The sequence below is a fragment of the Oncorhynchus tshawytscha genome, linkage group LG02 (genome assembly GCF_018296145.1).
Source record: "Oncorhynchus tshawytscha isolate Ot180627B linkage group LG02, Otsh_v2.0, whole genome shotgun sequence".
In the NCBI taxonomy this organism is placed as follows: domain Eukaryota; kingdom Metazoa; phylum Chordata; class Actinopteri; order Salmoniformes; family Salmonidae; genus Oncorhynchus; species Oncorhynchus tshawytscha.
In genome coordinates this window covers 46,043,249-46,057,631 of record NC_056430.1, presented here as the reverse complement: position 1 = coordinate 46,057,631, position 14,383 = coordinate 46,043,249, and the positions used below count along the sequence as shown (strand labels likewise).

Sequence of the window (14,383 nt, the reverse complement as noted above, 5' to 3'; positions counted from 1 at the left end):
GTGGTTCCCAAACTATGGGTTGGGACGTACTTCTGGGTCACGGCAGATGTCCAAGTTGGTCGCGAGATGAAATTGCCCCAAAAAATGTAATTAAAATAAGTGAAAGAAAAACACTTTCAGTGTAAACATAAATGACTATAATCTAATAGAAAGTATGTAGAAAAGATCATGAGAATTTACAATCAACAAAGTAAAAGCTAGATAATCAGTCCCTCATTGATTTGTTATAATGTTTAAGAATAAGAACATTATAAGCCATTTATAGAATTGTGTGGAATTGCAAGAGATTAGCTTTCAAACTGCAATTTAAAAAAAAATATTCTTTGGTCTGTGTATTTTTCTTCACCGCTCTACCCTTATGGTGGTTTGCGACTCAAAAGACACTTCAATTGGTGGGTTTGGGAACCCCTGTTCTAAACACACACAACTTACTTTTCCTTGAGTCTGGTAAGCTCTCTCTTCATATCCGAGTCCTCCATCTCAGAGTCGTTGTCACTACTGACATAGGCCGAGCCGTGCACGCCCCCCTGCCGGCTCGGCGAATCAGAGCTCTGCACACTACTACTGCGGCGGCCCGAACGGCGCAAGAAGGCCACCGCCCTCTTCATGAGGTCACTTCCTCTCCGCTCCCCCGAGTGGCCGTGCCGTGAAGGTGTGGCAGGGGCCAGCTTGGCGGGACTACTCTCCGCCCCGGAGTCTGATGACAGGAAGCGTGGGTGTGCGTGGACCGTAACATCAACAGACATGGAAGTGGTAGTGGAGGCGCGCGGCAGTGACCCCCGTTTGGCCATGGAGGGAGGTGTATCCAGGTAGAAATCAGGCGGCGCAGAGTAGCGGCTGCTGCGGGTCCTCAGGGTGACGTCGTCCTCGGTGCTGACCACGGAGAAGCGTCCGATGGTGGTGGAGGGGGCCATGGCCATTGCCTGGACACTGCTGCGGTGGTCTGAGTGGCCAGCAGGATGTGCTGGGGAGGCAGCACTGCTCCAACTCCTCTGCTTCAGCTCTCCTCGTGTCACCATGTCAGGAGGGCCTATGATAATCTACAGACATGGATGACAACAGCAATGATAAAGTTATTGTTTAAAGAGCCACTTCCAAGTTAATACCTTTGCAGGTAATTATGATATTGGTCTAAAATACCGCATTCGCCGTTTCCTCTACAAAACTAACTAGGTATTGCACCTCTAGAGGTAGTAGTGGAAATGACTATTGGGAACAAATATGTGACTTGTTTAAAAAAACTAGCCGTATAGTGCACTTCACAACTTCACAGGAGCGGCGTTTGAACATATACTGCATTTTTGAGCTGAAATGCCTTTTGGAACATGTGAACTTCCATATGCCTTAATAACGAACTTGTATTCCATCCATAAATACGAATAAAATTGTTAAATTAGGTGCCTAGCTGGTTTAGCTACGGAAAAGACAGGAACCTTCCTTTTAGCCATGATTGGCTGAGATAACGGATGGGCTGGACATGCCGGGAGATGAGTTTGGATTCGTCTGCAATGTAGCATGCTTCTGTTTATAACGTGAGCTGCTCAGTATGTGTTAACAGTCCTTTCTACCACGCCGTTTTTGAAATATATAACGTTAGCCATCGATCTACAAAAGTTTTGCTACTTTTCTCAACATTGACGCCCTGAATTTAGCAGGCGCTATCGAAAACGTGATGGGCTACTTTCTGCACACACCACAGTCAGTGTGAACCGGAGTGACTTGACACAAACAAGATGTAGCTACAAACAAAAGAGAGTTAAATGGCTACCGTCCGCCGTGAAGCGTTCATCCATGTATACGGGTAAGAGTCGAGCTCCATTTTCAGATATAAAGTTTCTAATTTAGTCAGAAAGTCCTTTTTTATTGCAAGTTAAAGCGCACTGTTGGTTAGCTAGCAAACGTTAGCTCGTTGGCTCGCTAGCTAACGTCACGTGTGTGATCTGTGTAGTATGTAATAGAGTAAAGTACCTTAGACCGGCCACTGGAGCCCGAGCAGGAGGTAGAGTGGAGTATGTTCTTTCTCCTAGACATGGGGGCTGCAGACAGAGAGAATGAGAGAGATGACATAGCTTATCTAAATAACTACAATAACTTGATTTGGATTTTTTCACAACAGCTGTTCTATAAGTTAAAAGAAAAGAATTGCAACTGTAGTGTTGTGGCCTACATACAACACAGTAGAGTGTACATACCACCCATGGCAGAATCACTCAACGCGCTTAAACTGTCCATCCTCTCTGGAATCTGAGGCTGAAAGAAAAAGTGGTGAGGGAGGGTTGAGAAAAGAGAGACGGTAAAAGATTGAAGCAGAGAAAGAGCGGGTATGAGGGTAATATAATGTATGAGGGTAATATAATGCAGTCGTTTCTAAAAGGGAGAATGGCCAACACGTAAGGATGAATGGCATAGATAGATGGCATGTACTTTACATGTTGTCTGGGGTGTCCTGTCTCAGCCTCCAGTATTTATGCTGCAATAGTTTATGTGTCGGGGGGCTAGGGTCAGTTTGTTATATCTGGAGTACTTCTGTGTCCTGTGTGAATTTAAGTGTGCTCTCTCTAATTCTCTCTTTCTCTCTCTCTCTCGGAGGACCTGAGCCCTAGGACCATGCCTCAGGACTACCTGACATGATGAATCCTTGCTGTCCCCAGTCCACCTGGCCGTGCTGCTGCTCCAGTTTCAACTGTTCTGCCTTATTATTATTGGACCATGCTGGTCATTTCTGAACATTTGAACATCTTGGCCATGTTTTGTTATAATCTCCACCCGGCACAGCCAGAAGAGGAGTGTCCACCCCACATAGCCTGGTTCCGCTCTAGGTTTCTTCCTATGTTTTGGCCTTTCTAGGGAGTTTTTCCAAGCCACCGTGCGTCTACACCTGCATTGCTTGCTGTTTGGGGTTTTAGGCTGGGTTTCTGTACAGCACTTTGAGATATCAGCTGATGTACAAAGGGCTATATAAATTTGATTTGATTTGATTTAAAGAAAACAATTCTAATCTCAGAAAGGAAAGTATGTTTGAGTCCCAAATGGAGCCCATTGGGCTCTGGTCAAAAGTAGTGCACTATTCAGGAAATATGGTGCCATTTGGGATGCATTCTATGAGTTCTATGTATGACATGTTCTATGTTTACCAGCTGTTCCCCTGTCCGGTAGCGCCCTTCCCCCATAGGTCCAGGTGTGCTGTTTCCTGACCCCAAGGTGGCACTGTCGGGCCCAGGAGGGGACTGGACGTACTCTGTCCCCGAGCCTGGTGTCTCCGCGGCAGTGCCTGATGGGTACATAGGAGCATACTCCTGGTACAGCAGGTTCCTCAGCTTCTCGTCCAGAGTCTTGATAGTGCTGTCCACAAAGCCCCCCCGACCTCCCACCCCTCGACCCTCCCCGTCCGACTCACTGGGCCCCCCTGCCGTGTGCTGGTGGGGAGCCGGGCTCTGGGGCAACGAGGGGGCCTTGGCTCCACCCACTGAAGAGAAAGGCTGATGGAGCACCACGGGCTGCTGGGAGCGGTCGCCGCGGGAAACAGAGGGGTAGGAGAGTTGTAGGGATTCTCTGGCTGAGGAAGTAGAGGGGTCCTGGGGGGGCAGAGGGGTGAGGGGAGTTGAGCTCCCTTGGGCATCACAACTCACGTTCAGGGACAGGGGCATGACCAGTGGGCAACAGGGCACCTCCTCCACCATGGAGGCAGTGCACGCCATCTCTGCCATCTGCTGGGCAGCGTGGATGGGAGAGATGGCACCCAGACGCCCTCCTCCCTGGTGCTCCTCTCCGGACAGGAAGCTGCGGCGACCTCCAGAGGGGGCCACTGGAGGAGCCGAGGCTGGCTGGGTGTGATGCACCCTGGGAAGGGTAGAACTGTGGGTCTGACCCTCTGGAAGAGGTCCTGGGTGGACAGATGGGGGGCCAGAGGGGGCTGGGACATGGGACATGGCCAGGAGGAGAGGGTCTGTGGAGGACAGGATGGGAGGGCTACAGAGGCCATAGCCCTCATAGGCGAAGCCTCCACTCCCCCCAGAAACTGAGTTAGCTATGGAGGACGACGCTGATACTGCAGGACAAAAGCAAAAGAAGACAGAAGATTATAGACAGAAAGGCAATAGGACTAGCATCCTCTTAATCAACCATTCTACAACAGGACCACATGCAAAGACATACAAATATTTCAACTTAACAACTCAATGTTGTATTTGTGGCATTCTGACAGAGTGTTGCAAAAGTGGTTTGACTACAGATGTTGACAGATGTTGACATGTTCATTCATTGAGCACTAGAGGGCAGCATGGTAGCATGGCTCGACCAGGATGGCTTCATATTCAAACGGTCACATGGAAACAAAGTCACCTCTGCCTGAAGCAGTCCCTGCAGTGCCACCCTCAGCAGACTGGCCAGGCACTGTAATCCCATCAGGCTGTGCAATTGTAGTCCTGTCAGGCTGAGCAGTTGTAGTCCCATCAGCAGTTACTTTTGTAATTCCATCCTGGCTGGAGGAGGTAGGAGGCTCCTCCACTGGGCAGATGATGAACCATCTCTTCCCTGTGTGGAGCACTGAGAGAAAGATAGAGAAAGAGAGTGGAAGAGAAAGGCCAGTCAAACAGATATAGCAACCAAATTTACTCAGCCCACCCACACAGCCCTCCTTTAAAAACCTTCCTCCACAGACATCCCACTCTCTATGGGGCCGATTCAGACTTAAGAAATTCTATGCCTTTTTTAATCGTTTTGATTTAAGCACTTCTCAGTAGTTCAGACTTACCTTTTGCAGGTGAGTCATTCCATCTCAAAAAACACAAGAAAGATGATTTTGACACCCACCATCTCAGATTGTTCTGGAATCGTTTCTGTAGTTAGAAACTGATTTAACAGTCCTAAAATATTATTTGATATTTGCAAAATGAAGCTAATTGATGGTGCCCAAATTGGCAATTTTAATTGATATGATTCATATAATCGTCCATAAATATAGTACCTAACATCCGATTTGGAACATACCTCTTCCTAACAATGACTAAGACATGAGGAATCCAATACAATGATCAAAAGCCACTCACGGACACCCCCACATCCCACGCCAATCCCAGCACCCAACAACCAGTACACAGTATCAGTTCTCTATGTCTGACAAGTCATATGGAGCTGCTGCTTAAGAGTATTGCTTCTTCATCCTTTGTAATGTATTCCCTGTGAATCTGGTGATGGGCTTTTTTCCGCTGTTCAAAGAAATTAGCTATTGATGTCGCGAGCATTATTTACCATAAATGAGTATGGTAGTACCAAGTTTTGTCCAATATTCCTGCTACTGGTAGCACACACTTGTATCAATTTTGCTGGTCTCTTTTGTTAATTAAATGGACCACAAATGTTTTTTCCCAACTTTAGCCAGAAAACCACCAATAGCTTTTGCTCATGATGAAAAACAAATGGTATGGTCATCTTTACAATTCAAGCCAGTCTTTCATGAAAGCAATTCCGTTTGTCCATCTCTTAGGCTTGATTCGTGTCCAGGAAATGGCCCCTCTGTGTGTGGTTTACTCCCTTCAAAAAGGTCTGGATTAGTTAGACCATTCCTGGTGAACAAGCAACCATTACACTAAAGTAATTCTAATAGTTTCAATGTTATAGTCTCTAACGGGCTTTAAAAAAAAGTCCCTAACACACAGTGTTTTGCAATGGTAATGGATTTGAGTTGGATTTAATGGTATATGTCACTAATCACACTACATATATAGATGTTTTCTAATAATTATATTGACAAACATACACCTGCCATGCATCTAGCGGGCAAATAATTGTTTATAATTGTATTATTTTATTACGGTTGTTACAACATTTCAGACGACACTAGCCCATTTCTCCATCAAAGTTTTGGACTTTTTATGAGAATTGCACCAGAGCTCAGAGAGCTGCCATTTATAGGACAATTCAAGGGGTGTTGAGTTGAAGCAAAAGGTTGCTAAGAGAAGGACAAACGTAATTGCTTTCATGGAGGAATGGCTTGACCACACAATTTATTTTCATCATGAGTAAAAGCTATTGGTTTCCTACCCAAAGTTGATCCATTTATTAAACACAAGAGACCAGCAAAATGGACAACAAGGTGTGCTGGCAGTAGCAGGAGCAGCGGCATCTAGTGGGAAAAATCTGAAACTTTCACACAAATTTATGGTAAATAATGCAAGCGAAGTCGCAAAAGTTGGTGCAAGTTTCAATGGCTAATTTCTCCAAACGGGGACAAAACATCACCAGATTCACACAGAATACATTACAAGGGATGAAGAAGCAATACTCCAAGCTGCAGCTCTATATTTCAGACACAGAGAACTGATAATATATATTGCTTGTTGGGGTGGGATTGGTGTGGGGGTCCGTGGGTGGTTATTTATTTCATTATTATGTAAATTAAAAAGGGCCAATTTGGCTGCAATCAATTAGCTTAATTTATCAAAAATCGAATAAAACTTAAACAAAATTATGTTACAGGAATGCTGTTTCTAATTACAAAAAAAGTTTTCCGAAAAAATTGAGGTTGGTGGGTGTCGTGGCTTGCTGAAACGACATGGAATAGCCAAGGTGCATAACAGGTTTTGGAGGAGTTGCTCCCTTGCGCACTCTGAATACATTTAATTCAACCATACTTTTGTATCATTTTTAGCCAGTACTTCTGAAAGTAGTACTCAAAAAGCCAGAAGTGGTCCCCGAAAATTGCATACTACCTCACATACTATATGTGCACCACATCATTGCTCTCTCTCTCTCTCTCGCTTTGCTATGTGTGCATCTTGCTAGCTGTCACTCAAATGGTGAGGGGCTGAAGTTAATTGGCTGAAACACACATTTCTAGGGCCCAAATTAGGGATTTGGTGGCTAATTGGGGTAAAACAGTAATTCCGCTCATAGATTATGCATGTAGAACTCCACATTGCCACATCCAGCCCAAATGGAGGTTTAAAAAATACTTACTAGTCCCCCGAGTTTCAGACGAGGTCTTTAAAAAACAGCAAAACGTAACTAAATGTAATTGAAAATGTAATCTAAGTACTCCCCAAAAAGTATTATTTATTATGAGAGGGCCATAAACCATAACTAGTAATACTACATCTCAACTTTCTGGTGAAAAAAAAAAGTTGCTGATGTGTTATCACTTTGAGGGCAAGAGCTCATGTACACAGTACTCATATAATAAAAATATGAAAATAATATTATATATGATGCATTTCCTATTCAACAAAACTGTATGAATAAGGCTTGAAATGACATACATGCTTTCTAAATACAGTATTATCAAATTATAAAATGACTAACTATATGATTTCACCTTCCTTATAACTGTAAAAAAATGTATTTGTTTGTTTAGTGGCAGAGTAAATGTGCATATTTTCTTAAGGTCTCGCTTGATCAAAACGTCTCACAGAGCCCTAGTTTGGCTTCCTGAACTCGTTAGGAACTCGCCTTTCATCTCATATTATTCTTGTCCGTCTATGACAAACAGAAAGTGTGTTTTTGTATGAATTATTTTAGATTACTGGCTATACATCAATTTCTGAATGTGGTAGACGATGAAACCACTTGCGCTACGATGTAAGGAATCCTGGCATGTTGGTGGCTGTGAATTATGGTTCAGTCAGGAGTTGATGGACAGTCGGAAGAGCGAATTAAATGATAGGAGGGACATCCCAGCTTCAAGTGGTGTCAGATTCACATCCTGCTTTAAAGAGGCAAAAGAGACATAGAAAAGATTTTTTAAACTAAACTAAGATAGACCACCGCCAGTCGTTTCCAATGGAAACAAAAGAGTCATAGTGGGCAGATCAAGCAAGGAGGTGGGCAGAGCCAAGCACAAGCCAGAGATCCTATTTTCCTGTTCCAGCATGAATCTGCATATTTATGTTAGGGAAAGCCTACTCTGTGAAGTGCGCGTGTGCAATAACTAAATTTGGCAGTGCACTCCTTCTAAATGACATGATTTTTTAAAACTTTGGCAAAGGGTAAAGTAAAAAAAAACGCAATCTGCTCTGTTCAAAACAGATTCTAGTTTTGGGAACTGAAAACTGTATTGAGATCAAATGTTTAATCGATGACAAAATTTGCAGAATGTCTGCCAAAATCCAACTCCTTCCATCTTCTGCCAATGCTGGCCACTGGGCTTCCTCTCACTACCATATTTGGATACTTCACATTTATACATCCGGTGAAATATCTGTCTCATTATTCTTACTGTGGACATACTCTTCTGTCCGTGAGAATCAGGGCTACCACTCAATGCAAGCCTTTTCAGGGGTCTAAATCGATCTACAGCGATTATGTCAGTCCGAACTGGTACCAGAAACGCGCAGGTCTTTACATCTTAAAGGTTTTAAATACGTTGTACCTTTTAATTAGAATTTTCACAACAGAATTAATTAGAATATAGGCTATCGAGAGAAAAAGGGTTATGAACAATAATGAAAAATTAAAGAAAGCCATTGAAATACATATATATTAGTCTCCTTTTTAGCACCAATAGATTTAAAAACACTCTGACCTTGTAGATTTTTTAGGATTAGAAAAGTGTTTATGAATCATTAAAAAAACGGTATGGAGAGCCTTTATGCACTAAATATATTGGTAAATCAAAAATACAGTGGTTTGATTCATCCTGAAAATTCACATATTCAATTGTTCAAACCATGAAATATCAGAAGGTACGAAAAGGTTACAACAGTGATTGGACAATACACATCGACCATAAGCTTTACTGATCTTAGAACTGTAGGCAGATGACAACAGTTTAGTCGTGAACCGTGTCCCAGGCTCAAAATGCTAAGTTTCATTACTATATATGTTCCAAAATTATAGCACAATTTGTAACAAGTTGAATATAGAATAGATAGAGAGAGATGGAGATAGAGAGAGAGAGAGAGAGAGAGAGAGAGAGAGAGAGAGAGAGAGAGACAGACAGAAAAGTGAGGCATTACCATTCTGCTGATAAACAGGATGGTGTGCTCCGGGCTGCTGAATCTTCAGAGAGATAGAGAGTTAGACAGGAAACAGACATGTGAGAGATGTATTAAATGTGTGTGTGTGTGTGTGTGTGTATTTCATGCGTGTGGCTTCTGAATAAACATCCATGTGAGTATATTAGCGTCAGTGTGTGAGGGACTTGTGTTTGGGATGCCCCCCCTCACCTCTCCCCCCACCCCCCCAGAGTTGTGTCCCAGTTGGGGACTGCCACCCAGGGCGGAGGCCGTCTCTCCCTCCATGTTCTCACTCAGCATGTCCTCAGCCTTGTCCACGATGTCTTTCAGCTGGTCAATGAACATCTCCTTCTCTATGGGCAGGATGAAGCCATTCTCCACCTGCATACACACAGACAGAGACACACACACAGACACAATGTAACTACAAGCAATATAATAATGCCAAAACAAGAATACTGAAGAAGTGATAGCACTTCAGGAACAATCATAATGTAAGTATCCCATTTCAATACAGGAAAGATAGGATTACAAGGGGATTGATAATGAACTGGATGACCGAACAGAATACTAATTTATAAGATCTTCTTCTGTTGCGCATTTGAGCATGGTGGCCCTATTTAAATATTAAACAATCTATTTGAAGTTCTCAAAATAGCTTTTCCCAGGACATCCCAGACAGACAGAGGACCTCTGTCTAGACCTGGGGTCAAATACTATTTGAAATCCTTCAAATCTTTTGAGCATTAGCTCTAGCCTGTCCGGAGCACCAGATGGGCCAGATGGGAATAGTTTTGTGACTATTCTAATTCATCCATTAAGCCAGGAAAGATCAATCAAGCACAGATAAAGAATTTGAAATGACTTCAAGTCATTCTTTGCACCCGGGTCTACGTCCCATAACGGCACCCTATGCCCTACATGGTGCACTACTTGGACCAGAGCCCTATGGACCCTGGTCAAAAGTAGTGCACTCTAAAGGGAATAGGGTGTAGTTTGGGACGCAGTGAAGTCTGCCAAGTCTCACCATGTAAATGGCTATCTCTTCCGGAGCATCTCCATCCAGGTCGAACTTGAAGGTCACCATTTTGTGATTATGAGTCTCCAGCTGGCATTCCACCATCTTATCACCTGTGTTGCACACCTGAGGGGAAGGAGAAATCACTTTGAATGTGAAAGTACGAATATGCATATACTTTGAGTACACAGTATAAATTGTCATTTCAGTTTCAAACTTCTCCCCTTTGGGCTGACTGAATAGTTTATGAACGGCTAAAACATTGAGCAAATCAAATCAAACTTTATATTCCCCACGCGCCGAAAACAACTAGTGTCGACTTTACCGTGAAATGCTTTCTTTACAAGCCCTTAACCAACAGTGCAGTTCAAGAAGAGTTAAGAGAATATTTACCAAGTAGGCTAAAATAAAAAGTCATTATAAAAAGTACCACAACGAGATTATTGTACACTGGCCAGGTCGGAGCTTTGGTCAGTGTGGACGGATGGACTTACATTGAGCATGCTCAGTTTGGGCTTGTTGGTCCTCTCCTGGCGGGAGCGCGTGCGGGCCGATTTGCGGTGGTGTTTCCGGGTCTTCCCGTCCCCTTTCCCGCCGCTGGCCGAGCCATCGCAGCCATCACTCATCTCCTTACCCGACGCCACGTCTGAGTTGAAGCTAAAGGCAGGGATGTGAACGAGTTCAACAAAACTTTTAACACATTCTCTCTCTCTCTCTCTCTCTGCTTCTCGGCGTGTCAATAAGATGGGACTCTGGTGTAGTAACTGGTGTTTAGGTTAAAGATAAAGTTACCCTGAACCTAAGGATGGATTGTTGTCTGACCTTGTCCATAGACTGCTTACATGGCAAGGAAACCAATATGTCATTTTATAACTTGGGTGAACTATCCCTTTAAGATGTCAGTGAGAATGTATTCACTATTGACAAGGCCAGGCGTCCACGCCACGATCGCACGCTACAGCCCCTATACCGTACACAGTACCCACTACAGCCATTGTCGGGGAAGAACATTTCAACAACACTAGTCAAGCTCAGAAGGTATGGCCACACACCTGTCATAGCCTGGGTAACTGTGAAAGGCCATGGGTTTCTCTTGCAGTGGCTCCTGAAGGCAAAACAATGGGGTTGTTGGATTCACAAGAACATGTCACAGGGGTTAGAGTATGGCTGGGTCTCAAACGGCACTCCACTCCTTCCCTATGTGGTGCACCACTTTTGACCAGCGCCTACGTAGGGAATAGAGTGCCATTTGGGACGCAGCCTGCATTTACAATATGGGCCGTGCATAGCCGACACGCAAGAAAAGAGTGCACTGATGCATGTACGAGTACTGTACACAGTATGTGCTGTGCGTTGTTGTAGAGTAAGAGTTGTATCTGGACACTCTTGGAAGTCAAGGCGCCTGGAAGAACCTTTCCAGTTGAAAAAGGTTCTTCGAGGAACCCCTTGTGTTTTGTGATGGGAGGGGTTCAATTTGAAACCTTTTAAATAATATATTGCAAAGGTGGCAGCCTAACAGATTGGAGGCGTGGCTTGTTGGAGGTGTGACTTTCAGATCATTCTTTTTGGTCACTTCTTTAGCGTAGTCATTCCTGTTTATCGTGTTAAGTTTGTACACTGCAAATTAAAATGTTCCTTGAATATTTATGCGCATTATATTCTAATATAATATTCATCAAATTAACATTGCTGATTACATTTACTCTAACGGGTAGCCAACAAAAATGATCTATCGTAAAGCCACGCCCCTACTAAGCCATGCCTCCACTCCAGGGTTCCTCCAGGAACCCGTTGCTACATTGAACCATTAAAGGTTCCTCCAAGAACCCCTCAAGTAACGGAAGATGCAAATATGAACCATTAACTAGCAACGGTTCCTTGAGGAACTCCAGGGGTTCCTTGAGGATATCCATGGTTCCTCGAGTCACCACTAATTCTAAGAGTGTACTGTACTGTAGAAACGGTTGATAACTGTGTGGTGAAGAGCTACCTCTTGGCTGGCCTCAGGTTGGCAAGAGGTGGACACAGATGCAGTGTCCAGGTTCTGCTGAGTCGTGGACAAGCTGAAACGGTCAGGCACTGGGGCTGCTATCTGGATGCCAGCGGGCTTCAGGGCTGCAGCTGGAACCGGAGCCAGGCGTGGGACCTGGGCTGGGATCTCAGGGACAGTCTGGTCAGACCCGGGTGCAGCAGCAGGTTCGGGGTCCACCACCTCAGCCCTCCAGGGTGAGGAGAGGATGGCAGGCTGGACGGGGTGGAGCGGAGCGAGGGCCGACACTTGAGCCTCTCCATGGGGGTCCTGAGGGGCACCAGACTGGACACAGTACAACCTACTTGTTTATCCAAATGTATGTTATGTGCTGTGCTACATTTACTATCCATATTCCAACAAAGTCAAAATGTAAAGCCAACGTATTTGTAAGGTTTTGTAAAGCCAGCTTACAGTGCATTCGGAAAGTATTCAGACTTATTCAACCTTGTTCTAAAATGTATTAAATACATACAAAAAACTGTTTTTTTAGACATTTTTGCAAATGTAATAAAAATAAAAAACAGATATCTTATTACATAAGTATTCAGACCCGTTGCTATGAGACTCATTGATCATCCTTGAGATGTTTCTACAACTTGATTGGAGTCGGTGAAGAAGGGTCTTGGTCAGCGAGGTGACCAAGAACCCGATTGTCACTCTGATAACCTTCCAGAAGGACAACCATCTCTGCAGAACTCCACCAATCAGGCCTTTATGGTAGAGTGGCCAGACGGAAGCCATTCCTCAGTAAAAGGTACATGACAGCCCACTTGGAGTTTGCCAAAACTAGGCACCTAAAAGACTCTCAGACCATGAGAAACAAGATTCTCTGGTCTGATGAAACCAAGATTGAACTCTTTGGCCTGATTGCCAGGTGACAAGTCTGGAAGAAACTTGGCACCATCCCTATGGTGAAGCATGGTGGTGGCAGCATCATGCTGTGGAGATGTTTTTCAGCGGCACGAACTGGGAGACTAGTCAGGGTTGAGGAAAAGATGAACGGAGCAAAGTACATTGAGATCATTGATGAAAACTCCAGAGTGCTCAGGACTTCAGACTGGGGCGGAGGTTCACCTTCCAACAGGACAAACACCCTAAGCACACAGCCAAGACAACGCAGGAGTGGCTTCGGGACAAGTTTCTGAATGTCCATGAAAGGCTCAGCCAGAGCCTGGACTTGAACTCGATCGACCATCTCTGGAGAGATCTGAAAATAGCTGTGCAGCGACACTCCCCCTCCAACCTGTTGGCATGACAGGGTAGGGCAAAACAAATTAATTAAAATGGAAATAGCTAAATAAACAGAGCAACATAATGAGAACGTAATAAACACACAACTTTAATCTCTATGTTTCTCCAAAGATATCAGGTTAGATTAGGAGTGAACACAACTCCTGATCTTTATCCATTACTTAAAGGCCCAATCCATAAATTATGTGTCCCCAGTGGTAACAAAACAAAGTACAAACACAATCGACCAGAAACAAAACAAACACAAACAAAACAAGTTGTTTGATTTTCACCATTGAGTGCACCTGGTTCCTCTTCTTCACTGCAAAACCAATATTGTGTGCACTCACAAATACACTCCCTAGCTGTCAGTCCTCCAGGGCACTTTTCTTACTTGTTACACTCATTACGTATTACTTGCTTATGGATTGTGCCTCTACAGTTCTGATCAAATATACATGATAGATCTGTTTTGCATAAGCGCCATGAGTCTGTCAAGCGAGAACCTACACATTATGGAGAAACAACCCCTCTGTGAGCAGGTAGTGCAATCTAAAGTGAATTATTTGTGGCAAATAGTTAAATATAACAGCCAGGAGTACACCATTGTTTAATTACATTTTTGTATTGGGTGTATCTACTGACAGCCTGTATAGTTCCGAAAAGATACATCCGTTGTTTTTTTACATTTTCTTTACTCTGCCTGCAAACACACTGGTTCAGAAGCCATTGAAGACATCAACACCGTGAAATAACACATTGGGGATCATGTAGAAACCAAAAAATGTGTTAACCAAATCAAAATATATTTTATATTCTTCAAAATAGCCACCCTTTGCCTTGATGACAGCTTTGCACACTCTTGGCATTGGTGAAGTCTCAACCAACTTCACCTGGTATGCTCTCAAACAGTCTTGGAGTTCCCACATATGAGAGCAGAGAACTTGCTGGCTGCTTTTCCTTCACTCTGCAGTCCAAGTAATCCCAAACCATTTCAATTGGGTTGAGGTCAGGTGATTGTGGAGGCCAGCTCATCTGATGCAGCACCCCATCACTCTCCTTCTTGGTCAAATAGCCCTTACACAGCCTGGAGGTGTGTTGGGTCATTGTCCTGTTGAAAAACAAATGATAGTCCCACTAAGCCCAAACCAA

The 14,383-nt window shown here is 44.0% G+C and overlaps 2 protein-coding genes across 16 annotated transcripts in view; one reads left to right on the top strand and one right to left on the bottom strand.

Moving 5' to 3' along the window:
* The window catches only part of LOC112244872 (nuclear pore complex protein DDB_G0274915), a 710,200-nt gene that overhangs the window by 217,922 nt on the left and 477,895 nt on the right, over window positions 1-14,383 (top strand). The window lies entirely within an intron of this gene.
* wnk2 (WNK lysine deficient protein kinase 2) overlaps window positions 1-14,383 on the bottom strand; it is a 67,252-nt gene that overhangs the window by 16,930 nt on the left and 35,939 nt on the right. For all 5 annotated transcript variants that reach the window (XM_024412588.2, XM_024412585.2, XM_024412586.2 and 2 more), the window contains 11 exons: window positions 11,960-12,283; window positions 11,022-11,074; window positions 10,464-10,626; window positions 9,979-10,095; window positions 9,162-9,332; window positions 8,952-8,994; window positions 4,342-4,545; window positions 3,135-4,048; window positions 2,193-2,250; window positions 1,969-2,036; window positions 433-1,040 (listed from right to left, as the gene is read on the bottom strand). In XM_024412588.2, the coding sequence (XP_024268356.1) occupies window positions 433-1,040; window positions 1,969-2,036; window positions 2,193-2,250; window positions 3,135-4,048; window positions 4,342-4,545; window positions 8,952-8,994; window positions 9,162-9,332; window positions 9,979-10,095; window positions 10,464-10,626; window positions 11,022-11,074; window positions 11,960-12,283 (2,723 nt within the window). The remainder of the gene's footprint in view (window positions 1-432; window positions 1,041-1,968; window positions 2,037-2,192; window positions 2,251-3,134; window positions 4,049-4,341; window positions 4,546-8,951; window positions 8,995-9,161; window positions 9,333-9,978; window positions 10,096-10,463; window positions 10,627-11,021; window positions 11,075-11,959; window positions 12,284-14,383) is intronic.